The sequence below is a fragment of the Oncorhynchus keta genome, chromosome 35 (assembly GCF_023373465.1).
Source record: "Oncorhynchus keta strain PuntledgeMale-10-30-2019 chromosome 35, Oket_V2, whole genome shotgun sequence".
NCBI classification, from domain to species: domain Eukaryota; kingdom Metazoa; phylum Chordata; class Actinopteri; order Salmoniformes; family Salmonidae; genus Oncorhynchus; species Oncorhynchus keta.
Genome location: NC_068455.1, coordinates 75,480,631 through 75,508,017, shown reverse-complemented (window position 1 = coordinate 75,508,017; position 27,387 = coordinate 75,480,631). Strand labels below are relative to the sequence as shown.

The window sequence follows — 27,387 nt, the reverse complement described above, 5'->3', positions numbered from 1 at the left end:
AGGACACTTGGCACCATCCCTACGGTGAAGCATGGTGGTGGCAACATCATGCTGTGGGGATGTTTTTCAGTGGCAAGGACTGGGAGACTAGTCAGGATCAAGGGAAAGATGAACGAAGCAAAGTACAGACAGATCCTTGATGAAAGTGCTCAGGACCATTGTCCTTCCAACAGGACAATGACCCTAAGCACACAACCAAGACAACGCAGGAGTGGCTTCGGGACAAGTCTCTGAATGTCCTTGAGTGGCCCAACCAGAGCCCAGACTTGAACCCGACTGAACATCTCTGGAGAGACCTGAAAATAGCTGTGCAAATACAAGCGTGCTAAGTTTGTAGCATCATATCCAAGAAGACTTGAGGCTGTAATCGCTGCCAAAGGTGCTTCAACAAAGTACTGAGTAAAGGGTCTGAATACTTATGTAAATTTGATATTTCAGTTTTTATATGTAATAAATTTGCTAAAAATATCCAAACCTGTTTTTGCTTTGTCATTATGGGGTACTGTGACGTCATTATGGGGTAATGTGATGTCATTATGGGGTAATGTGATGTCATTATGGGGTAATGTGATGTCATTATGGGGTAATGTGATGTCATTATGGGGTAATGTGATGTCATTATGGGGTAATGTGATGTCATTATGGGGTACTGTGATGTCATTATGGGGTAATGTGATGTCATTATGGGGTAATGTGATGTCATTATGGGGTAATGTGATGTCATTGCGGGGTAATGTGATGTCATTGCGGGGTATTGTGTGTAGATTGATTCAATTGTTATTTTTTTCCTCATCAATTTTAGAATAGGGCTTAAGCGTAACAAAATGTGGGAAATGTCAAGGGGTCTGAATACTTTCAGAATACACTGTACATTACTGCATTCATTTTAAGATTGTTATGTGAGACAACACTGTGTGAGTGTGTATGTCTATGTGTGAGTGTGGGTGTGTCTATGTGTGTCTGTGAGTGTGTGGGTGTCTCTGTGTACTCCATCACTGTCATTTAGGCCCAAACATATTCACTTTGACCCCTCTTTTTCCCTCCCTCTCTCCATCTCCTCCCTCGATCTCTTCCCCCTCTCTCTCTCTCTCTCTGTCTTCCTCCTCTCCCTCCCTATCTTCCTCCTCTCTCTTCCTCCTCTCTCTCTTCCTCCTCTCTCTCTTCCTCCTCTCTCTCTTCCTCCTCTCTCTCTTCCTCCTCTCTCTCTTCCTCCTCTCTCTCTTCCTCCTCTCCCTCTCTCTTCCTCCTCTCCCTCTCTCTCTTCCTCCTCTCCCTCTCTCTCTCTCCCCCCTCTCTCTCTCCCCTCTCTCTGTCCCTCTCTCTCTTCCCCCCTCTCTCTCTTCTTCCCTCTCCTCTCTGTCCCTCTCTCTCTTTCTCCCCTCCCTCTCACTCTCTCTCTCTTCCCCCTCTCCCTCCCCCTCTCTCTCTTCCCTCCCCCTCTCTCTCTTCCCTCCCCCTCTCTCTCCCTCCCTCTCTCTCTCCCTCCCTCCCTCTCTTCCCCCCTCTCTCCCTCCTTCTCTCTCTTCCCTCCCTCTCTCTCTTCCCCCTCTCTCTCTTCCCTCTCTCTCTTCCCTCTCTCTCTCTTCCCCCTCTCCCTCTCTCTCCCTCTCTCTCTCTTCCCTCTCTCTCTCTCTCTTCCTCTCTCTCTCTTCCCCTCTCTCTCTCCCTCTCTCTCTCTTCCCCCTCTCCCTCTCTCTCTTCCCCCTCTCCCTCTCTCTCTTCCCCCTCTCTCTTCCCTCTCTCTCTCTCTCTTCCCCCTCTCTCTCTCTTCCCCTCTCTCTCTCTTCCCCCTCCTCCCTCTCTCTCTCTTCCCCCCTCTCTCTTCCCTCTCTTCCCCCTCTCTCTCTTCCCTCTCCCTCCCCTCTCTCTTCCCTCCTTCTCTCTCTTCCCTCCCTCTCTCTCTTCCCCCTCCCCTCTCTCCCCCTCTCTCTCTTCCTCTCTCTCTCTCTCTCTCTTCCCTCTCCCCCCTCTCTCTCTTCCCTCTCTTCCCCACTCTCTCTTCTCTCCCTCCCCCTCTCTCTTCCCTCCTTCTCTCTCTTCCCCCCTCCCTCTCTCTCTCCCCTCTCTCTCTCTCTCTCTTCCCCCTCTCTGTCCCTCTCTTCTTCCCTCTCCTCTCTGTCCCTCCTCTCTTCCCTCTCCCTCTTCCCCCCCTCTCTGTCCCTCTCTCTTTCCCCCTCTCCCCTCCCTCTCACTCCCTCTCTTCCCTCTCTCCCTCCTTCTCACTCTTCCCCTCCCTCCCTCTCTCTCTCTTCCCTCTCTCTCTCCCTCCCTCCCTCTCTTCCCCTCTCTCTCCCTCCTTCTCTCTCTTCCCTCCCCCTCTCCCTCCTTCTCTCTTCCCTCTCTCTCTTCCCCCCTCTCCCTCTCTCTCTCTTCCCTCTCCCTCTTCCCCCTCTCTCTCTCTTCTCTCCCTCTCTCTCTCTCTCTCCTCTCTCTCTCTCTTCCCCCTCTCTTCCCCCTCTCTCTCTCTTCCCTCCCTCTCTTCCCTCTCTCTCTCTCTTCCCCCTCTCTCTCTATCCCTCTCCCTCCCTCTCTCTCTTCCCTCTCTCTCTCTCCCTCCCTCTCCTTCTCTCTCTCTTCCCTCTCTCTCTTCCCTCTCTCCTTCTCTCTCTCTTCCTCTCTTCCCCCTCTCTCTCTTCCCTCTCTTCCCCCTCTCTCTCTTCCCTCTCTTCCCCCCTCTCTCTCTCTCTTCCTCCCCTCTCTCTCTTCCCTTTCTTCCCCACTCTCTCTCTTCTCTCCCTCTCTCTCTTCCCTCTCTCTCTCCCTCTCTCTCTCTTCTCCCTCTCTCTCTCTTCCCCTCTCTCTCTTCCCCTCTCTCTCTTCCCCCTCTCTCTCTTCCCCCTCTCTCTCTTCCCTCTCTCTCTCTTCCCCCTCTCCCCCTCTCTCCCCCCTCTCTCTGTCAGGCTCATGCCTTAGAGTTGACCTGTTATTTGCATGGCGTGAGCAGTGACATTAGAACATGTAAAGAGCTTGAGTCTGTCTATAGAAAGGTCATGCCTCAGTCAGACCGTTCTCTCACATATCCATTCCTGTTTGTTAAGAGTCTAAACGTTAGCTCAATATTTTGTAAATAAGGCAATGAGATTATGACATGGGGCCACCAAATTTGTTTACACTCTAGGCAGAATGTAAACACACACACACACACACACACACACACACACACACTCCTAGTTAGTCACCTCCTGTGTTTACTGAGGTCACACTGTGTCTCTGAACAGGAAGGGACTCTGTGATGTTAGCTGGTACTTCCTCTTGTTATAGATAGCCCAATTGGAGGTTCCATTCTCTGAATAGGTCTTCAACCACCTGCTTGAGAGACTGTGTGTGTGTATGACTGATTAGACTTTCTCTTAGGGACTTGAGTACAGGCCTCTAAATGTTCCTACTTCCTGTATACCAATTCCTCTATACCACTTCCTGTATACCACTAAGGCCTTCTGCAGATTTCCCCTATTTCCCCTCAAGGGTTGTTCTGTGTTCTCATATAGATCACTAGTGTCCTAGTGTTCTAGTGATCTAGATGGAATTAACTATAGTAATTGTATTTACTGAAGAACACATTCATTTGGTTAGTACTGACTGTGGTTACCAAACAGTTTTACTCTCCTAAATGCTGTTTACATTTTAGTAGTTGGATTGAATAACTGATCATTTGTAACATCAGTCTCTCTCCCTCTCGTCTCTCTCCCTCTCGTCTCTCTCCCTCTCGTCTCTCTCCCTCCATCAGAAATGGAAGAAGAACTGGTTTGTCCTCTACCCAGCCAGTCAAAACGGCATCGCTCGCTTAGAGTTCTTTGACAGCTCAGGGGGCGGGGCCAGCGACAAACCCAACACCAAGAAACTAGACAAGAAGGTAGGTTTAAATCCCTGATTGGACAAGAGGGTTGTAGGTTCAAATCCTTGGTCGGACGTAGGACTGGGCGATATATCGAATTAATTCGATTCATTTCAATTTATGGTTTTGCGCGATATTCCAAATGCCTGTATCGCAAGAATCAAGGTTTTGTTACTTTTTGTTTTTCTGAGCGCTTATGTCCGCTTGTTCTCATGTTGTCTTTTTGGTCGTCTCCTTCTGTGCTGTGTCCCATTTACACCAGAGATCTGGATGTAATGAAGAGATGCACGTCTCCGTCCTTACAATGAGAGTCATTGTCCCAAAGGCAGGAAGGCAGGCGACAAGCTTAGGTCCAATATAAGAGCCCATAGAAACACATTGGTCATATTTTGGACAGATATAGGTGAGAGGTTTGCTTCGCCTCTTCCTGTATGGTTTACACACACACACACACACACACCAAGCCCCTCCCCCTGCCTCTCACGCCAACAAAGTTGAGGAGAGGGGAAAGACAGTGTTGAGGGGAAAGGGGATACCTAGACAGTGTTGAGGAGAGGGGAAAGGGGATACCTAGACAGTGTTGAGGGGAAAGGGGATACCTAGACAGTGTTGAGGGAAAGGGGATACCTAGACAGTGTTGAGGGGAAAGGGGATACCTAGACAGTGTAGGGAAAGGGGATACCTAGACAGTGTTAAGGGGATACCTAGACAGTGTTGAGGGAAAGGGGATACCTAGACAGTGTTGAGGGGAAAGGGGATACCTAGTCAGTGTTGGGGAAAGGGGATACCTAGACAGTGTTGAGGGGAAAGGGGATACCTAGACAGTGTTGAGGAGAGGGGAAAGGGGATACCTAGTCAGTGTTAAGGGGATACCTAGACAGTGTTGAGGGGAAAGGGGATACCTAGTCAGTGTTGAGGAGAGGGGAAAGGGGATACCTAGTCAGTGTTGAGGAGAGGGGAAAGGGGATACCTAGTCAGTGTTGAGGGGAAAGGGGATACCTAGACAGTGTTGAGGGGAAAGGGGATACCTAGACAGTGTTGAGGGGAAAGGGGATACCTAGACAGTGTTGAGGGAAAGGGGATACCTAGTCAGTGTTGAGGGAAAGGGGATACCTAGACAGTGTTGAGGGGAAAGGGGATACCTAGACAGTGTTGGGGAGAAGGGAAAGGGGATACCTAGACAGTGTTGAGGGGAAAGGGGATACCTAGACAGTGTTGAGGGGAAAGGGGATACCTAGACAGTGTTGGGGAAAGGGGATACCTAGACAGTGTTGGGGAAAGGGGATACCTCGACAGTGTTGAGGGGAAAGGGGATACCTAGACAGTGTTGAGGGGAAAGGGGATACCTAGTCAGTGTTGAGGAGAGGGGAAAGGGGATACCTAGTCAGTGTTGAGGGGAAAGGGGATACCTAGACAGTGTTGAGGGGAAAGGGGATACCTAGACAGTGTTGAGGGGAAAGGGGATACCTAGTCAGTGTTGAGGAGAGGGGAAAGGGGATACCTAGACAGTGTTGAGGGGAAAGGGGATACCTAGACAGTGTGGAGGGGAAAGGGATACCTAGTCAGTGTTGAGGGAAAGGGGATACCTAGTCAGTGTTGAGGGGAAGGGGATACCTAGACAGTGTTGAGGGGAAAGGGGATACCTAGACAGTGTTGGGGAAAGGGATACCTAGACAGTGTTGAGGGAAAGGGGATACCTAGACAGTGTTGAGGGGAAAGGGGATACCTAGACAGTGTTGAGGGGAAAGGGGATACCTAGACAGTGTTGAGGGGAAAGGGGATACCTAGACAGTGTTGAGGGGAAAGGGGATACCTAGACAGTGTTGAGGGGAAAGGGGATACCTAGACAGTGTTGAGGGGAAAGGGGATACCTAGTCAGTGTTGAGGGGAAAGGGGATACCTAGACAGTGTTGAGGGGAAAGGGGATACCTAGACAGTGTTGAGGGGAAAGGGGATACCTAGTCAGTGTTGAGGAGAGGGGAAAGGGGATACCTAGTCAGTGTTGAGGGGAAAGGGGATACCTCGACAGTGTTAAGGGGATACCTAGACAGTGTTGGGGAAAGGGGATACCTCGACAGTGTTGAGGGGAAAGGGGATACCTAGACAGTGTTGAGGGGAAAGGGGATACCTAGACAGTGTTGAGGGGAAAGGGGATACCTAGACAGTGTTGAGGGGAAAGGGGATACCTAGACAGTGTTGAGGGGAAAGGGGATACCTAGTCAGTGTTGAGGGGAAAGGGGATACCTAGTCAGTGTTGAGGGGAAAGGGGATACCTAGTCAGTGTTGAGGGGAAAGGGATACCTAGTCAGTGTTGAGGGGAAAGGGATACCTAGTCAGTGTTGAGGGGAAAGGGGATACCTCGACAGTGTTGAGGGGAAAGGGGATACCTCGACAGTGTTGAGGGAAAGGGGATACCTAGACAGTGTTGAGGGGAAAGGGGATACCTAGTCAGTGTTGAGGGAAAGGGGATACCTAGTCAGTGTTGAGGGGAAAGGGGATACCTAGTCAGTGTTGAGGGGAAAGGGGATACCTAGTCAGTGTTGAGGGAAAGGGGATACCTAGTCAGTGTTGAGGGGAAAGGGATACCTAGTCAGTGTTGAGGGAAAGGGATACCTAGTCAGTGTTGAGGGGAAATGGGATACCTAGTCAGTGTTGAGGGGAAAGGGATACCTCGACAGTGTTGAGGGGAAAGGGATACCTAGACAGTGTTGAGGGAAAGGGGATACCTAGTCAGTGTTGAGGGAAAGGGGATACCTAGTCAGTGTTGAGGGGAAAGGGGATACCTAGACAGTGTTGAGGGGAAAGGGGATACCTAGACAGTGTTGAGGGGAAAGGGGATACCTAGACAGTGTTGGGGAAAGGGGATACCTAGACAGTGTTGGGGAAAGGGGATACCTAGACAGTGTTGAGGGAAAGGGGATACCTAGACAGTGTTGGGGAAAGGGATACCTAGACAGTGTTGGGGAAAGGGATACCTAGACAGTGTTGAGGGGAAAGGGGATACCTAGACAGTGTTGAGGGGAAAGGGGATACCTAGTCAGTGTTGAGGGGAAAGGGGATACCTAGACAGTGTTGAGGGGAAAGGGGATACCTAGACAGTGTTGAGGGGAAAGGGGATACCTAGACAGTGTTGAGGGGAAAGGGGATACCTAGACAGTGTTGAGGGGAAAGGGGATACCTAGACAGTGTTGAGGGGAAAGGGGATACCTAGACAGTGTTGAGGGGAAAGGGGATACCTCGACAGTGTTGAGGAGAGGGGAAAGGGGATACCTCGACAGTGTTGAGGGGAAAGGGGATACCTAGACAGTGTTGAGGGGAAAGGGGATACCTAGACAGTGTTGAGAGGGGATCACATCAACTCGCTATTTGCATTCGAGGTTTGGTCCAACAGAATGGGTCATACGGACACCAAAACACATGGAGACAGTATTTCACTGTAACAGAGGAGAAGATAACAATACTAACAATACTCCGTTTATGTCTCAACTACTCCAATTGAGACAGACACTAGTAAAACGAGAGTATCAATGAACATTGATTCTGGAAAATGAATGCTCAGTTTGTAGCGAGCGGCATTGGTGTAACCACGTTTCAGTCCAACACTGTTATACTAGCTGTCTAGTCTGTGTTTTATACACGTGAAATAAGCATAATACACAATTATATAACCTGTTCTCCTTGTGAGAAATAATGTTGGCCACTTGATTTCAACATCTGAACCAAGTGGACAGGCTCGCATGCTGTTAAAACAGTTGGAGACGGACAGAATGGGGTGTTCATAATGATTAGACTGTTCAACCTCGTTAGCTAGCAAATAGATCCAAGTTGCCTAAAACTTGAAATATAAACTAGCTACTCACTAGCACGTGGGCTTGTGCTTGACCGAGAACTGTGTTAATGTTCTATAATGGCTGCTACCAGAAGTTGGTCATTATTAGTGAATGTGCATTTTGCATGGTTCTGGTTACATCTGTAACAAACATGGCATTTTTATAAAACAGACTTGAAAGCCAAATCAGTGATTATTGCAACAAAAAAAAACTAAGAACAAATTCTTATTTTCAATGACGGCCTTGGAACAGTGGGTTAACTGGTCTAGGAACAGTGGGTTAACTGGTCTAGGAACAGTGGGTTAACTGGTCTAGGAACAGTGGGTTAACTGCCTGTTCAGGGGCAGAAAGACGGATAAAATAATTATGATTGTGGAAGGCTTATATTGAACCTCGGTTTATCTTCACAAGCCCTGAATTCATAAGATTATTGCTGACTGATTGAAATGCAGTGTATTTGGTCTTTTAATTATACAACGTTTATTTAGATATATGTCTTGAATCACCCATAAGTTTGAAAAACTGTAGATATGATTTTTAGGCCATATCTCCCAGCCCTAGTTGTTGGTTCAAATCCCCGGATCAATGGGAAAATGTGGTAGGGGGGAGGGGCTTGAGGGGTTGGGTCCCAAGACAATATAAAATGAATAATCATCTCTCTCTCCTCTACTGCTCTGTCCCTCTCTCTCCCCTCTACTGCTCTGTCCCTCTCTCTCCCCTCTACTGCTCTGTCTCTCTCTCTCTCCTCTACTGCTCTGTCCCTCTCTCTCTCCCCTCTACTGCTCTGTCCCTCTCTCTCTCCCCTCTACTGCTCTGTCCCTCTCTCTCTCCCCTCTACTGCTCTGTCCCTCTCTCTCCCCTCTACTGCTCTGTCCCTCTCTCTCTCCCCTCTACTGCTCTGTCCCTCTCTCTCTCCCCTCTACTGCTCTGTCCCTCTCTCTCTCCCCTCTACTGCTCTGTCCCTCTCTCTCTCCCCTCTACTGCTCTGTCCCTCTCTCTCTCCCCTCTACTGCTCTGTCCCTCTCTCTCTCCCCTCTACTGCTCTGTCCCTCTCTCTCCCATCTACTGCTCTGTCCCTCTCTCTCCCATCTACTGCTCTGTCCCTCTCTCTCCCATCTACTGCTCTGTCCCTCTCTCTCTCCCTCTACTGCTCTGTCCCTCTCTCTCTCCCCTCTACTGCTCTGTCCCTCTCTCTCCCCTCTACTGCTCTGTCCCTCTCTCTCTCCCCTCTACTGCTCTGTCCCTCTCTCTCCCCTCTACTGCTCTGTCCCTCTCTCTCCCATCTACTGCTCTGTCCCTCTCTCTCCCATCTACTGCTCTGTCCCTCTCTCTCCCATCTACTGCTCTGTCCCTCTCTCTCCCATCTACTGCTCTGTCCCTCTCTCTCCCCTCTACTGCTCTGTCCCTCTCTCTCCCCTCTACTGCTCTGTCCCTCTCTCTCCCCTCTACTGCTCTGTCCCTCTCTCTCCCCTCTACTGCTCTGTCCCTCTCTCTCCTCCTCAGGTTATCCGTCTATCAGATTGTATCTCTATCCTCCCTGCCCTCACTGAAGCCTGTCCCAAAGACAATATGTCCGCCTTTTGTGTGGAAACCAACGACAAGACTCATGTGCTCGCCGCAGAGAGAAACGTCAGCACAGAGTGGGTGGAGAAGATGTGTGAGATCGCCTTTGGGGTATGGAGTGAAGAAACACCTCTCTCGCTCTCTCTCTCTCCCTCATTCTTTCTCTGTCTTTCTTTCTCTCTGTCTCACCCCCTCTGTTACTGTGTTATGTGGGTTTTCATTACCAGATACTGAGGGAACTTCCTTAGGTCTTCTAGCTGTCTAGCCGTTTAGCCTTCTAGCCGTTTAGCCTTTTAGCCGTCTAGCCTTTTAATCGTCTAGCCTTTTAGCCGTCTAGCCTTCTAATCTTTTAGCCTTCTAATCTTTTAGCCTTCTAATCTTTTAGCCTTCTAATCTTTTAGCCTTCTAATCTTTTAGCCTTCTAATCTTTTAGCCTTCTAATCTTTTAGCCGTCTAGCCTTCTAGCCGTCTAGCCTTCTAGCTGTCTAGCCTTTAAGCTGTCTAGCCTTTTAGCTGTCTGGCCTTTTAGCTGTCTGGCCTTCTAGCTGTCTATCCTTTTAATCGTCTATCCTTTTAATCGTCTATCCTTTTAATCGTCTATCCTTTTAATCGTCTATCCTTTTAATCGTCTATCCTTTTAATATTCTAGCCTTTTAATATTCTAGCCTTTTAATATTCTAGCCTTTTAATCGTCTAGCCTTTTAATCGTCTAGCCTTTTAATCTTCTAGCCTTTTAATCGTCTAGCCTTTTAATCGTCTAGCCTTTTAATCGTCTAGCCTTTTAATATTCTAGCCTTTTAATATTCTAGCCTTTTAATCGTCTATCCTTTTAATCGTCTATCCTTTTAATCGTCTATCCTTTTAATCGTCTATCCTTTTAATATTCTAGCCTTTTAATATTCTAGCCTTTTAATATTCTAGCCTTTTAATCGTCTAGCCTTTTAATCGTCTAGCCTTTTAATCGTCTAGCCTTTTCATATTCTAGCCTTCTAGCCTTTTAATCGTCTATCCTTTTAATCGTCTAGCCTTCTAGCCTTTTAATATTCTAGCCTTTTAATATTCTAGCCTTTTAATCGTCTAGCCTTTTAATATTCTAGCCTTTTAATATTCTAGCCTTTTAATATTCTAGCCTTTTAATATTCTAGCCTTTTAATCGTCTAGCCTTTTAATCGTCTAGCCTTTTAATCGTCTAGCCTTTTAATCGTCTAGCCTTTTAATCGTCGAGCCTTTTAATCGTCGAGCCTTTTAATCGTCGAGCCTTTTAATCGTCGAGCCTTTTAATCGTCTAGCCTTTTAATCGTCTAGCCTTTTAATCGTCTAGCCTTTTAATCGTCTAGCCTTTTAATATTCTAGCCTTTTAATATTCTAGCCTTTTAATATTCTAGCCTTTTAATTTTCTAGCCTTTTAATATTCTAGCCTTTTAATATTCTAGCCTTTTAATATTCTAGCCTTTTAATATTCTAGCCTTTTAATCGTCTAGCCTTTTAATATTCTAGCCTTTTAATATTCTAGCCTTTTAATATTCTAGCCTTTTAATCGTCTAGCCTTTTAATCGTCTAGCCTTTTAATCGTCTAGCCTTTTAATATTCTAGCCTTTTAATATTCTAGCCTTTTAATATTCTAGCCTTTTAATATTCTAGCCTTTTAATATTCTAGCCTTCTAGCCTTTTAATATTCTAGCCTTTTAATAGCCTTTTAATCTAGCCTTTTAATCGTCGAGCCTTTTAATCGTCGAGCCTTTTAATATTCTAGCCTTTTAATCGTCTAGCCTTTTAATATTCTAGCCTTTTAATATTCTAGCCTTTTAATATTCTAGCCTTTTAATATTCTAGCCTTTTAATATTCTAGCCTTTTAATCGTCTAGCCTTTTAATATTCTAGCCTTTTAATATTCTAGCCTTTTAATCATCTAGCCTTTTAATCGTCTAGCCTTCTAGCCTTTTAATATTCTAGCCTTTTAATATTCTAGCCTTTTAATCGTCTAGCCTTTTAATCGTCTAGCCTTTTAATCGTCTAGCCTTTTAATCGTCTAGCCTTCTAGCCTTTTAATATTCTAGCCTTTTAATATTCTAGCCTTTTAATATTCTAGCCTTTTAATATTCTAGCCTTTTAATATTCTAGCCTTTTAATATTCTAGCCTTTTAATCGTCTAGCCTTTTAATATTCTAGCCTTTTAATATTCTAGCCTTTTAATATTCTAGCCTTTTAATATTCTAGCCTTTTAATCTTCTAGCCTTTTAATCGTCTAGCCTTTTAATCTTCTAGCCTTTTAATATTCTAGCCTTTTAATATTCTAGCCTTTTAATATTCTAGCCTTTTAATCGTCTAGCCTTCGAGCCTTTTAATCGTCGAGCCTTTTAATCGTCGAGCCTTTTAATCGTCGAGCCTTTTAATCGTCGAGCCTTTTAATCGTCGAGCCTTTTAATCGTCGAGCCTTTTAATATTCTAGCCTTTTAATATTCTAGCCTTTTAATATTCTAGCCTTTTAATATTCTAGCCTTTTAATATTCTAGCCTTTTAATATTCTAGCCTTTTAATATTCTAGCCTTTTAATCGTCTAGCCTTTTAATCGTCTAGCCTTTTAATCATCTAGCCTTTTAATCGTCTAGCCTTCTAGCCTTTTAATATTCTAGCCTTTTAATATTCTAGCCTTTTAATCGTCTAGCCTTTTAATCGTCTAGCCTTTTAATCGTCTAGCCTTCTAGCCTTTTAATATTCTAGCCTTCTAATCTTCTAGCCTTCTAGCTGTCTATGTAACGGTTTTCTAGGTGTGGTGAAGGAGAGTCGGACCAAACTGCAGCGTGTAGATTGCGATCCATGTTTAATGAACAAAAAACGTAATACGAATCTAAAACACAAACACTACAAAACAAAGAACGTAACGAAAACCGAAACAGCCTATACTAGTGAAAACTAACACAGACAGGAACAAGGACACTAAGGACAATCACCCACGACAAACTCAAAGAATATGGCTGCCTAAATATGGTTCCCAATCAGAGACAACGATAAACATCTGCCTCTGATTGAGAACCACTCCAGACAGCCATAGACTTTGCTAGATCACCCCACTAGCTACAATCCCAATATATACACACCAAAACCCCAAGACTAAACACCCCACAATACAAAAACCCCATGCCACACCCTGGCCTGACCCAATACATAAAGATAAACACAAAATACTTCGACCAGGGTGTGACAGTCTAGCCTTTTAATATTCTAGCCTTTTAATATTCTAGCCTTTTAATATTCTAGCCTTTTAATATTCTAGCCTTTTAATCTTTTAGCTGTCTAGCCTTTTAGCCGTCTAGCCTTTTAGCTGTCTAGCCTTTTAATCTTTTAGCTGTTTAGCCTTCTAGCCTTTTAATCTTCTAGCCTTTTAATCTTCTAGCCTTTTAATATTCTAGCCTTTTAATATTCTAGCCTTTTAATCTTCTAGCCTTTTAATCGTCTAGCCTTTTAGCTGTCTAGCCTTTTAGCTGTCTAGCCTTTTAATATTTTAGCCGTCTAGCCTTTTAGCTGTCTAGCCTTTTAGCTGTCTAGCCTTTTAATCTTTTAGCTGTCTAGCCTTTTAGCCATCTAGCCTTTTAGCCGTCTAGCCTTTTAGCCGTCTAGCCTTTTAGCTGTCTAGCCTTTTAGCTGTCTAGCCTTTTAGCCGTCTAGCCTTTTAATATTCTAGCCTTTTAGCCGTCTAGCCTTTTAGCCGTCTAGCCTTTTAGCCGTCTAGCCTTTTAGCCGTCTAGCCTTTTAGCTGTCTAGCCTTTTAATCTTTTAGCTGTCTAGCCTTTTAATCTTTTAGCTGTCTAGCCTTTTAATCTTTTAGCTGTCTAGCCTTTTAATCTTTTAGCTGTCTAGCCTTTTAATCTTTTAGCTGTCTAGCCTTCTAGCTGTCTAGCCTTCTAGCTGTCTAGCCTTTTAATCTTTTCGCTGTCTAGCCTTCTAGCTGTCTAGCCTTTTAGTCTTCTAGCTGTCTAGCCTTTTAATCTTCTAGCTTTTTAAATCTTCTAGCCTTCTAATCTTCTAGCCTTCTAGCCTTTTAGCATTTTAATCTTCTAGCCTTTTAGTCTTCTAGCCTTCTAATCTTCTAGCCGTCTAGCTGTCTAGCATTCTAATCTTCTAGCCGTCTAGCCTTTAGCTGTCTAGCCTTCTAATCTTCTAGCCGTTTAGCCTTCTAGCATTGTAACGCTTCCAGCCCTTTGAGTATAGGGTGTAGGCTGGATATCAGTTAGAGATGTTCACCTCTACTGAGAAGGAGAAAAGGGAAGATACTCTTCAGACAGCGTGGGAGTTTAGATTTGCTCACTCAGTGTTTCTTTCTCTCTCTCCACCCACCCTCCCTCTCTCTCTCTCTCTCTCCACCCTCCCTCTGTCTCTCTCTCTCTCTCTCCCTCCCTCCCTCTGTCTCTCTCTTTCTCCCTCTGTCTCTCTCTGTAAGGTTGTAAAATGTGTGGAAAAGTATGATTCTTATGTGAGTCTGAATTATAGCAATAACTGAATCAATTAATAATTTCTCTATCCCACCTCTCTCTCTCCACGCTCTCTCTCTCTCTCTCTCTCTCTCTCTCTCTCTCTCTCTCAGGGGGTTAGTGGTAGCAGCAGTAGCGTGTCTGACTCTAACGGAAAGACTAATCTACAGATGGCTGAGAATCTCATCTATTCCAGCCGAGAAGAGGGTAAATACACACACGCATACACACACACAGCCACTAATACCCCGTGAGTTTTGTGAGTGCATTGAGCCACACTTCTTCCACAAACAGTGGTTATGGACTAATCATTTCTTAGCAACGTTCATATCAACAAGACTCTGTGGAGACCGGATTAGTTTTCTTAATCAAATCACCTCAGTGTCCCAAATGGTCAACACAGCCCCTCCCTTTCACAGACACTGTACAGTGAGAGTCTGTCTGTTGACATATATTTATATGGACTCGCTGGGGGAAGGTTTTATTATTATTATAATTATTAATTAGACTGTCTTGTAAATGTTCCCAGCTAAAATCTGAATTGCAGTATACAGACAAAAAATAAAGAAGAAGAAAAATATAGAGAATGGAAGTCTTAAAGTTCTGTTGAGAGGGAAAAGCAGGGTTGTACGGCGTTCATCGCTATGGTGATGCAACAAACTGTCACTTTCTGTTCAAGGCTGACTGACAAACGAAAAGGCCAAGGGTTAAAAAAAGAACACACATTTTAAACCACAAGACCTGCAGTTGTATTTGAATCTAGAATGGTTTAATTCTACTTCTAACTTCCCTTTACATTTAAATTGCTAAACAGATTGTGAAAATAGTATGGAAGGCAAGTCTTCCGAACGACACTCCTGCTTTCTCAGTCTGTGTTCTTTGTAGACTAGTCCCTGGCATTGGGTTCATCACTGTCTCTAGAGGAAAGTGGAGACTACTGGGGAAAACAACTGGAGAAAACACACTCTCTCTCTGTGTCTCTCTCTTTCTTTCTGTCCCCCTCTCTCTGTGTCTCTCTCTTTCTTTCTGTCCCCCTCTCTCTCTGTGTGTCTCTTTCGCTCTGTCCCTCTCTCTCTCTGTCTGTCTCTCTCTCTGTCCCCCCCCCCCCCTCTCTCTCTGTGTCTCTCTCACTCTCTCAAATGAAGGTTTGATTTATGGTTTTGTCCCTTACCCCTCTCTCTCTCCCCCTCAACAGTGAATGAGTTCTGGGTAAGTGTGCAGAGGACCGAGGCCTCAGAGCGTTGTGGTCTGTTGGGAACCTACTGGCTGAAGGCTGACAATGACAGTCTTATACTGAAGGAGTCCAGGACCAAGAGCAGTCTACTGATCTGGCCCTACAAACTACTGAGGAGATATGGACGTGACAAGGTGGGTTTATATATATATATATATACGCGCACACACACACACACACACACACACACCAGCTTTTTCCGTTAGGAAAATGTGGCGCCCGACAACGTGACCAGGAAGATTTTAATTCCCCAGTGATTTGAGAAATGCACCAGACCCATATACATTGGGTGAGTAACCTATTAGGGAGGTCCAACCACGGTGCTCAGAATGACACAAATCACATGTAGATTATGGTCATTCATATTAACAGAACATACAACTCCTGTAATGGAGCAGCCAATAATACAGCATTTTCAAACATTTGCCAAAACACAATTTGTGAGAAATCACCATTCTAAACAGAGCACCTGATACCAGCATTATATGACAGAGATGAACATCTCCTTTCGAAACGTAGAAAGACGATGAATCTGAAGATACAACGACTAGGATTGGTCGCAAATATGACTAGGATTGTGCTTTTGGCTTCTGGACAATGAATGAAAGAAAGTTCAAGTGAAAACCAATGTAACAGGAGATAAAATGGCATATGAGGAAGTCCTTTCACAGGCAGCACGTGACAAAACAACTAGCTGATTATTGAGTTGCTGCTGTCAGTGAAAAAACATCTCAAATATGTGAAGATAACGTGTCTTGAGTATCATTTAAAATGTTGAGGAGGAGTCTGTGGTGAAGATAGCTGTGTCCCTCTCCAGAATCCACTCAGCTGTCTCCTGATCATTTTTGAACATTCATTGTTTCATTTCATAACCATCATTTAGGAGTCTGTATTTGTATTTTGCAGGGATGTAAACTGCCGAGGGCCCAAAAAGGTGACAATGTTTTGTTGTTGCACTGAAACATGTAATAAATCCCTGCTAGGAGGAAATGCAGGTTTTAACTAAGTAAACAACACCGATGAGGATGATCTACGTGATCAGTCTCTGTGTGTGAAATAAAAAGTGGTGGATGTGAACCTGACTCACAGCTAAAACATGTAAAGAAAGCATTCCAATGTTATTTGTTGCCTAGACTTTACTGCAAATGACACTCATGTCTTGAGAAAAAAACAATACACTACTATTGCAGTTAGCCATGACAGCCCTTATAACAGAATGCTCGTTACCATGACAGCCTTTATAACAGAATGCTTGTTACCATGACAGCCTTTATAACAGAATGCTTGTTACCATGACAGCCTTTATAATAGAATGCTTGTGACCTCACATAAATATTGCACTTGGGAAAACAACATCTTAAAGTAGAAATATAATGAAACAAACAGGCATTGTATTTTTGTTCCATTATAGTAGCCACTACAGTAGACATCGATCAAGTGCACAAGGCTACATTTATTTGTATTTTTTTACCTTTATTTAACCAGGCAAGTCAGTTAAGAACAAATTCTTATTTACAATGACGGCCTAGGAACAGTGGGTTAACTGATTTGTACCTTGTCAGCTCGGGGGTTTGAACTTGCAACCTTCCGGTTACTAGTCCAACGCTCTAACCACTAGGCTACCCTGCCGCCCCACATGCGTGCAAAAATAACGTTCACAGAGTAAAAAAAATGTTATAATTCCCCCTCACTCACACCACAAGTGTTACTGTCAAGTTGAACACAACAAAAGCAATATCTTTGGGCAACACTGCACATGATTACATTGTACACTTTCTGCCTGTGGCCATTTGTTCTACAATGTGCCAGCAGAGCAAGACACCCTTTGTTGGCATAAATGGTCTCTTTCAGTCAGAGAGGACACCTGGGACAACCCCTTTTTATCCACTGTATTGAACGAGGGAAAGTGTGTGGTGTTCCTTTTCACGTCTATAGTGGCATCCAGCTTAAACCAGCTCCAGCTCCACTTGATCCCTGAATCCACTTGTTTAAAACCTCTCTGGGATAGGTGGGACATTAGCGTCTGACAGCCTGCCTAACATATTCTTTTTTTTTTTCTTCACCCGGTCAATTTGGCTGGTAACAATTTTATTTATCTACTTTTTTCATTATTATTTTTTTTATACCGACCAAAAGCCTGCCATTATTGGCTAACGGAACCTCTGACACACAGGTGTATGGATGCCGAACGCACGCACGCACTCATTTTAACATTCTGCCATAAAAAGCATGTTCACCTTCATAAAAAAACATGTTTTCCTGTCTTAAGAGGTACGTTTTTTTAAATATATATTTTTTAAACTATAGTCAAGTGTAAAATAAAGTAACAGGTTTGACCGTAAGAGGGTTAACGAGTTCTTCTTAAATGAGCCTTAAATACCCTTGTTAAAGGGGGAATGGAAGCTTGTTGTGTGCAACAGGAAGTTGCAATTGAATGGAAGCTTCACCCTTTTGTTGTTGTCATTGTTAATTCATTTCTAGCCTGTCTGTCTATGCGTAACAGGTTGGACGTGTTTTTCTCGACCCGCTCACCTGCTTTTACTCTATGATTTGAATATTAGATGTTCAATGGTTATTTTTTAAATTTATTTTTAAATTGAGTAGTTTCACGATATTAAAACGAGAGGTCAGTTCATGTAACATGGTTGACCTGAAAATGAGTTAAAGACGTAAATTTAATCACTAATTAAATAAAGTAAATAATAATCTTCGGAACTGTGGACTTTGTCAAAGCAACACAATAACTAGGGCTTTACAATGATTGTGAAAACCTGGAGAAATGTTGGGATGAAGTGGGTTCACATCTTCCTAGAAGTGACACAGGGTTTGCTGAATTCTGGCACTTTAGCAAGCGTATATTCATATAAAAATCAGATTGATTTCATGTAAAGGATACCCAACTAAATGAGGGATAAAAAGTAAAACATTTAAAAAGTCATTTTATCAATGAAAGATATTTAAGCTTAATGTCATTTTTTGCAGTGAAACATGAGCGTCGCCGTCGTTTATACACAGTTTTGTTGAAATGTTGAAATAAACATGTTTCCAACCCCTAAATCGCACACGCAAACTGTAAAAATCAGAGAAAGTATGACCTGAATGTGTCTATTTTATATATATATATATATATATGTATATATATATATATATATATATAAAGCCCATAATACAACACATTTTGGAAGGTGGTGACCAACGATGTACACCGAATTGACAAAAGTGATCCACTGGAACGCGCCCAGAGAGCGGGGTGCTAAGTAAGGTCTATGGTTTCAAAACAGATACAGCTACCTGAGATTATTACTATTACCACCACCTGGGGTTATTACTATTACCACCACCTGGGGTTATTCCTATTACCACTGCCTGGGGTTATTACTATTACCACTACCTGGGGTTATTACTATTACCACTGCCTGGGGTTATTACTATTACCACTACCTGGGGTTATTACTATTACCACCGCCTGGGGTTATTACTATTACCACTTATTACTATTACCACTGCCTGGGGTTATTACTATTACCACTGCCTGGGGTTATTACTATTACCACTGCCTGGGGTTATTACTATTACCACTGCCTGGGGTTATTACTATTACCACTACCTGGGGTTATTCCTATTACCACTGCCTGGGGTTATTACTATTACCACTACCTATTACTATTACCACTACCTGGGGTTATTACTATTACCACTACCTGGGGTTATTACTATTACCACTACCTGGGGTTATTCCTATTACCACTACCTGGGGTTATTCCTATTACCACTGCCTGGGGTTATTCCTATTACCACTGCCTGGGGGTTATTCCTATTACCACTGCCTGGGGTTATTCCTATTACCACTGCCTGGGGTTATTCCTATTACCACTGCCTGGGGTTATTCCTAATTACCACTACCTGGGGTTATTCTATTACTATTACCATACCACTGCCTGGGGTTATTCCTATTACCACTGCCTGGGGTTATTCCTATTACCACTGCCTGGGGTTATTCCTATTACCACTGCCTGGGGTTATTCCTATTACCACTGCCTGGGGTTATTCCTATTACCACTGCCTGGGGTTATTCCTATTACCACTGCCTGGGGTTATTCCTATTACCACTGCCTGGGGTTATTCCTATTACCACTGCCTGGGGTTATTCCTATTACCACTGCCTGGGGTTATTCCTATTACCACTGCCTGGGGTTATTCCTATTACCACTGCCTGGGGTTATTCCTATTACCACTGCCTGGGGTTATTCCTATTACCACTGCCTGGGGTTATTCCTATTACCACTGCCTGGGGTTATTCCTATTACCACTGCCTGGGGTTATTCCTATTACCACTGCCTGGGTACGGCTTGATGTCTTGTCTTATGAATCGTATCAATTTCACAATAACATTTCACAGACTAGAGACAATAACACTAAGTTATTATACATTTATCATCAAAATAAGAGTCAGAATAAAAATGAAAGCTTGTTTGTCCCTCTCTCCAGGGGACGCAATCTGACCTATAGAATGTAGATTATGTTGTATAATGTTTGTTTGTTTGTTTTGTTTTCAGGTGATGTTTTCGTTCGAGGCAGGGCGGCGCTGCGATTCTGGTCCGGGGAACTTCAACTTTGAGACCAAACAGGGTAACGAGATCTTCTTCATCGTGGAGCAGGCCATCCAATCACAGAAAGCCCTGGCCGAGGAGTGCCACTCCAGCTACCATTTGAGCAGCCTGGAATCCGACCCTGGTCCTGCCCTCATTCAGCAACGCAGCTCCGTGGCAATGGGAGGTGGCCTGGTAGTCGACGGCAACACCAGTAACCGGGATCTGGATGGGGATTCCAGTTCCGGAGGGAGTAAGCCCGGATCAGCCGATGGAGTGTTCGGGAGGAGGGAGGGAGATGGAGGGAAGAGCCAAAATCAGAACCAAAAAGGCAGGAGTTTACCAGAGCCACCGCCGTTGGTGATAGGAATGGGGGGGACGCCCCCGCGCTCACCCATGCCTCGAGGAGGTTAGTCTCATCATGTTTAGTGTACTTTTAGAATCATTCTCATTTTTATGTGACTGGGGGTTTTCAAAAGTGCCTAAAATTCGATGTATTATTGTAAGTAGGAGGAAGCTGTGATGTGATTATTGTATTGAGATTGTAAACGTTTGATGTTTTTTCTCTTTGTTTTAAATACTTTGATTGTTGTCTTTTTTTTGTGACTGTGTGTACATGCTGATGACTGACAAACCAATTTTAATATACATAACATTTAATATTTGTTGTATTAGGTAAAGGAGTCGGAGCGACCTCGTCTCAAGAGGAACAGGGGAGTGTGTACTCTGAACCCGCTGACTCAGTCCGTCTCTCCTCTCTCTCCTCCGGCGACTGTCTCTACTCTGACCCTGTGGATACAATCAAGACACAGACCCCCAACTCCCTAAACCTTCCAATCCCCATCCCCCGACTCCGACCCCTCGGCGACGAGGGAGGGGTCACCGGGATTGGGGGTCGTAACCACGGCAACAACCAGCCCGACCCTCTCTATTCGGACCTCTATGATCGAATCAGTTTGGATCTGATACAGAAGATGGGTGTTATGGGGCTGGAGGAAGGAGCAGGCGGAGGAGGGAGAGGGAGAGGAGGGAGAGGAGGAGGGGGGAACATGCGTTCTCTCGGGGGTCAGGCGGAAGGAGCATCGTCATCGTCACTCACCGACGCCGAACACATCTATGATGAACCAGAGGGGCGAGCAGGAGGTGGTGTTTTGGGAAAAGACAGCCCTCCTCCTCAGCCCCACGAGGGGCTCTACAATCTGCCTACAGACAACTACGCAGTCCCCTCCTATGGAAAACAACCACAGCCTCCCCTCGTCATCAGAGGACCAGGGGGCTCCAAGTGGCCACCCAAGCCTGCTACCACCCCCAAGCCCAAAAAGGCTGCTCTTCCTCGGAAGGATCCCGTGCCTCTGCCCCTGGGGAAGGCTGGGCCTGGAGGTCCAACTAACCTGAACAATAATAACAGTAGCGAAGGAGGGGCCTGGGGTGTAGTTGGGGGAGGGGGAGACCGGGCCAGGGGTGTAGGTGGGGAAGGAGGAGGGGAAGGTAGGCACACAGAGCTCTACAGTAAAGTGTCAAGACACAAGCCCCCTCCCAATCCCTGGTACCCCCACACTGGCCTGCGATCCCCTGATATCATCTATGACAATCTGGGAGACATTTAAGCTCCTAAACAGGACTGGATGGTTGTATTCATGAGGCACCAAATGGAAGAAAACGGACTGAAACAGTGAGGACAACCTGGGACTCCATTTTGAACACGACCCAGCAGATTAAAAAGTGGTGGCTTGATCGCGATCTTCTCCTGTTGCATCTTGGGACATGTAGTTCAGGGAAGACGTGTACCATACCATGGTTGCAAGCAAAGCTAACCAAGAGGACATGGGACGTGTGTGTGGAATGTTTTGGTCAAACACAACAGTTGGCCAACAGAAACCTCTATGTGGCTAAGCAGACAGAGACACAGGTTGTGTCCCAAAGAGCACCCTATTCCCTAATATAGTGCACTACTTTTGACCAGGACCCTATAGACCCTGGTTAAAAGGAGTGTACTTCATAGAGAATAGGACACACATTTGGGACGCACACTCAGAAGTGGGAAATACTTATGTGGTTGCAGCAAGTTGAGTGTTCTGCGTGTCAGCGGGAGACGTGTGTGTGTGTGTGTGTGTGGCTGTGTGTGTGTGTGGCTGTGTGTGTGTGTGTGTGGCTGTGTCAATGTTGACTATGCACTTACTGGAAAGACTATAACATGTTTCTGCTTTGTAAACTGATATGATGCTAATCACTCATCATAATCTGTAACCTTCAAAAAAACAGACATTTTAGAGCAAAAAAAAAAACTGTGATTGTTATTTTTTTCATCATCATGTCTAAACTATGGAGACTCAACTGTTGGAGATCGAGAACTCATGAAATGGGGGACTTTCAGAATTGGGACCTCAATGGACACAACATGTGATTGTTTTTGTCTGTGTCCCAAGTGGCACTATGTTCCCTATTTGGTGCATTACTTTTGACTAGAGTCCTATGGGCCCTGGTCAAAAGTAGTGCACTTCATAGGGAATAGGGCACCCTTTGTTCATTTTGTTTGTTGTTGTACCTATCTCCAGCTACTAAACATGTAATGCAGGTGTGTGTTTTTTTTTCTTTCTTTCTGTTTGTCAAAAACAGCTGTGCTGTGTTGTAAATATGATACAAAAATTCTATTAATAAAAATCTGAGAAAAAAATATAGCTATATTTAGTGTTTTCCATCTAAAGCAAAATTCATTCCAACTACAGTGTCACAGATTGAACAGTCGTTGGCTGCTGAATTATAAAACCTATTGGTCAAAAGAAACTCAAAACAGCTGTGTGTGTGTGTGTGTGTGTGTGTGTGTGTGTGTGTGTACTATCCCTATAGAATAGTCAGATAAGACTCGAGGGGAATATTTTTGATTTCTTTGACAGATGTGACCTTTGGATTGGACCGGAGTGTGTTTTGTAACGAGTTGAACCAGAGTTTAATGAGGAAGACAGAAGTTTTTATGTCTGCTCCCCCGTTTCAAAACTACAGGTTAAACTGTGCGAGAGGTGTATAGGGTTGAGAGAGGAGGGCAAAGTGATGGACAGACCAGGGATTCAGAAAGATGGGGGGGTGGAGGTGTATCTAAAATATAATTGCGAGGTAATGGAGCGGGAGTGGAAGAGAAAGACAGGAAAGTTTGAGAGAAAAAAATGGTGAGACGATAAAACATTTTTAAAAAGAAGTCAGAAAGTGTTTGTGTGAGGTGATGAGTGAGGAAAAGGGAGAACAAGAAGGTATGTGGAAGAAAGAGGAGAAAGAAAGGGTGACAGAGGGAAGAGAGAGACAGACAGGAAAAGGCCTATATCACAGCCAACCAGACACTATGTTAATTTAGCCAGCATTCTTTCATTCACGTCAATTTAGTTAGTTTTTTTTTAAATCCCTTTTTTCTCTCTCATTTGTTTTTTTTCCTGAGGTCTTGGTTAAGATTCACGGCATGCTAGCGCTGGCGTCCCTGGAACGTTGCTAACAACAACCAGACAACAGAACGCCACGGTGAAAAGAAAGAAAGAAAGGAATCTTTCAGGTCAATTTCATGGCCTCGGTAGCAGCCGGTCGTTAGGAAAACAACAAAACAAAATGGGGATTCTAAAAGATGTCATAATGCTATCGTTGAGAGCATGAACACTCAAGCCACCTCTTTTCTCTCTCTGTCTCTCACACACCTTTAACCTTATATTTAAATAGATCATTCACACATGAAATGTATTGTGTGTGGGGACTGTCTGCTATATTTCAGCCTAGCTCCAGTGGTTTAGTTTATTCAGCGAGGAAGTGCCTAAATGTTTCTCTCCTCCCGTGCTTTCCCTTTGACCTTTTAGACAGCTGTTATGGTTAGTGCTATCCGGGGTTCCTTGGGACGACCCTACCCTATACCTTAACCAATGGGGGGAGGGGTGTCCCAAGGATCTCATCTGCGCCATAACTCAATTTAACCTAGTGAGTGTCTGACTGTGTGTGTGACTCTCTCTGTGTCTGTGTGTGTGTGTGTGTGTGTGTGTGTGTGTTACAGCCTGGATGCCTGATAACATCCGGCCAGCAGGTATTTTCTATTAACCTCTGTGTACCGTGTGTGTGCGTGTGTAGTGTCTGTACTGTGTGTGTGTCTCGCTGTGTGTTTACTGCTGTCCGGTCTCCCACGCGTCTGCCATCAAGGCACTCAAGAAGCTGAGTCACTCAGATCTCTTCAATCTGTATCCGTGAGGCACAAGATGGTTATTTCTTACATTATTAGACCAGGAAAAGTTTTGTGTTATAACACACAGCCGGAAATAACTTTTGGATATCAGAGCGGCGGTAACTCACCAGCATTACCAGCTATACGACCAGGAATACCACTTTCCCGAATTGGATCCTTTGTTCGTACCCCCCAGGGCAAATTAATGTATCCCAGAGGCTGCTCCCAAAGTATTCGGCATGGACTTCTAGTCCCGACTCAGGAGGCACGCACACCACCCACCGCTTCCGAGTATATTACTCGCTAATGTTCAGTCTTTGGCTAATACAGTTGACGAGCTCAGGGTGAGGATCTCCTTCCAGAGAGACATCAGGGATTGTAACATATTCTATTTCACGGAAATGGCTCTCGGGATATACTGTCTGAGTCCGTACAGCCAGTTAGGTTCTCAGTTATTTTTTTTTTTTACCTTTATTTTACTAGGCAAGTCAGTTAAGAACAAATTCTTATTTTCAGTGACGGCCTAGGAACAGTGGGTTAACTGCCTGTTCAGGGGCAGAACGACAGATTTGTACCTTGTCAGCTCGGGGATTTGAACTTGTTACTAGTCCAACGCTCTAACCACTAGGCTACCCTGCCACCTCTACACTCTAACCACTAGGCTACCCTGCCACCTCTACACTCTAACCACTAGGCTACCCTGCCACCTCTACACTCTAACCACTAGGCTACCCTGCCACCTCTACACTCTAACCACTAGGCTACCCTGCCGCCGCATCAGTTCATCGCGCAGACAGGAATAAATCTCTCTCCGGGAAGAAGGGCGATGGTGTATGTTTCATAATTAACATACAGGAACTCAAGTCCTTACGTTCACCCGACCTAGAATACCACACAATCAAATGCTGACCGTATTACCTCCCAAGATAATTATTTTCGGTTATAGTCACAGCCGTGTATATTCTCCCTCAAGCTGATACCACGACGGCCTCAAAGAACTACACTGGACTCTATGCAAACTGGAAACCACATATCCGGAGGCTGTATTTATTGTAGCCGGGGATTTTAACAAAGCTAATCTGAGAATAACGCTACCAAAGTTCTACCAAGACTATTGACTGTAGCACTCGCTCTGGTACAACATTGGACCACTTCTACTCAGCTTTTCAAAATGCCTACAAAGCCCTCCTCCTCTGTCCTCCTTTCGGCAAATCTGATCACGACTCCATTTCGCTCCTCCCTGCCTATATACAGACACTCAAACAGGAAGTACCCGTGCTATGGACTATTCAATGCTGGTCTGACCAATCATGCTTCACTATTGTTTTGATCCCGCCGACTGGGATATGTTCCGCAGATATGCGGTCCTTCTGTGGCTCAGTTGGTAGAGCATGGCGCTTGTAACGCCAGGGTAGTGGGTTCGATTCCCGGGACCACCCATACGTAGAATGTATGCACACATGACTGTAAGTCGCTTTGGATAAAAGCGTCAGCTAAATGGCATATATATATATATTTTTATTTTTTTTCCAGGTAGCCTCTGAGAATAACATTGACGAACACACAGATACGGTGACTGAGTTTATTAGGAAATGTATAGTTGATGTTGTTCCCACTGTGACTATTAAAACCTACCCAAAACCAGAAACGGTTTGCATTCGCGCAAAACTGAAAGCGCAAACCACTGCAATTAACCATGGCAAGGTGACTGGGAAAATGGCCAAATACAAACAGCGTAGTTGTTCCAGGGCGGCAGGGTAGCCTAGTGATTAGAACGTTGGACTAGTAACCGAAAGGTTGCAAGATCGAATCCGCGAGCCGATAAGGTAAATATCTGTCATTCTGCCCCTGAACAAGGCAGTTAACCCATTGTTCCTAGGCCATCATTGAAAATAAGAATTTGTTCTTAACTGACTTGCCTAGTTAAATAAAGGTAAAATAAAAAATAAATAAAAATTCCCTCCGTAAGGAAAACAAGCAAATCCTCAGTACAGAAACAAAGTGGAGTCACAATTCAATGGCTCAGACATGTGGCAGGGTCTACAGGAAATCACAGATTACAAAGAGAACACCAGCCATGTCACAGACACCGATGTTTTGCTTGTGGACAAGCGTAACACCCTTTTCAACCGCTTTGAGGATAACACAGTGCCACCGACGCGGCCCGCTACCAAGGACTGTGGGCTCTCCTCCTCCGTGGTTGTTGTGAGTAAAACATTTAAACGTGTTAACCCTCGCAAGGCTGCCGGCCCAGACGGCATCCCTAGCCGCATCCTCAGAGCATGCGCAGACCAGCTAGCTGGAGTGTTAACGGACATATTCAATCTCTCCCTATCCCAGTCTTCTGTCCCCACATGCTTCAAGATGGCCACCATTGTTCTTGTACCCAAGAAGGCAAAGGTAACTGAACTAAATGACTATCGGCCCGTAGCACTAACTTCTGTCATCATGAAGTGCTTTGAGAGACTATTCAAGGATCATATCACCTCCACCTTACATGTCACTCTAGACCCACTTCAATTTGCTTAACGCCCCAATAGATCCACAGACGATGCAATCGCCATCGCACTGCACACTGCCCTTCCCATCTGGACAAGAGGAATACCTATATAAGAATGCCGTTCATTGACTGTAGCTCAGCATTCAACACCATAGTACCCTCCAAGCTCATCATTAAGCTTGGGGCCCTGGGTCGGAACCCCGCCCTGTACAACTGGGTTCTGGACTTCCTGACAGGCTGTCCGAGATAAAGTATTGGGATAAACTTTTGTTATTGACCAAATAAGTATTTTCCACCATAATTTGCAAATAAATTCATAAAAAATCCTACAATGTGATTTTCTGAATTTTCTCTCATTTTGTCTGTCATAGTTGAAGTGTACCTATGATGAAAATTACAGGCCTCTCTCATCTTTTTAAGTGGGAGAACTTGCACAATTGGTGGCTGACTAAATATTTTTTATGCCCCACTGTATATAGTGCAGCAGCCTCTAAGGTGTTAGTGGTGGCTATTTAACAGTCTGATTGTCACATTCTGATCTTAGTTCCTTTGTTACTGACTAAATACTTTTTTTTACCCCATTGTACATAGACTTGAAATCCCTGGCCACTTTAATAATAGAACACTAGTCACTTTAATAATGTTTACATATTTTGCATTACTCATCTCATGTGTACATACTGTATTATATTCTACTGTATTTTAGTCAATGCCACTCCGATGTTGCTCGTCCAAATATTTACATATTCTTAATTACATTCCTTTACTTTAGATTTGTGTGTATTGTTGTGAAATTGTTACATATTACTTGTTAGATATTACTGACTTGTCGCAGTAAGAAACGCAAGCATTTCGCTACACAATAACATCTGTTAAACATGTGTACGAATAACATCTGTTAAACATGTGTATGAATAACATCTGTTAAACATGTGTATGAATAACATCTGTTAAACATGTGTACGAATAACATCTGTTAAACATGTGTACGAATAACATCTGTTAAACATGTGTATGAATAACATCTGTTAAACATGTGTATGAATAACATCTGTTAAACATGTGTATGAATAACATCTGTTAAACATGTGTACGAATAACATCTGTTAAACATGTGTACGAATAACATCTGTTAAACATGTGTATGAATAACATCTGTTAAACATGTGTATGAATAA

At 44.3% G+C, this 27,387-nt stretch overlaps 1 protein-coding gene across 1 annotated transcript in view; it reads left to right on the top strand.

Moving 5' to 3' along the window:
- dok1b (docking protein 1b) overlaps positions 1 to 22,197 on the top strand; it is a 36,478-nt gene extending 14,281 nt beyond the window's left edge. The window contains exons 2-7 of the mRNA XM_052497731.1: positions 3,728 to 3,853; positions 9,169 to 9,339; positions 13,811 to 13,904; positions 14,893 to 15,065; positions 19,488 to 19,929; positions 20,196 to 22,197. Coding sequence (XP_052353691.1) covers positions 3,728 to 3,853; positions 9,169 to 9,339; positions 13,811 to 13,904; positions 14,893 to 15,065; positions 19,488 to 19,929; positions 20,196 to 21,127 — 1,938 coding nt within the window. The 3' untranslated portion in view covers positions 21,128 to 22,197. The remainder of the gene's footprint in view (positions 1 to 3,727; positions 3,854 to 9,168; positions 9,340 to 13,810; positions 13,905 to 14,892; positions 15,066 to 19,487; positions 19,930 to 20,195) is intronic.
- Positions 22,198 to 27,387: the final 5,190 nt, after the last annotated feature.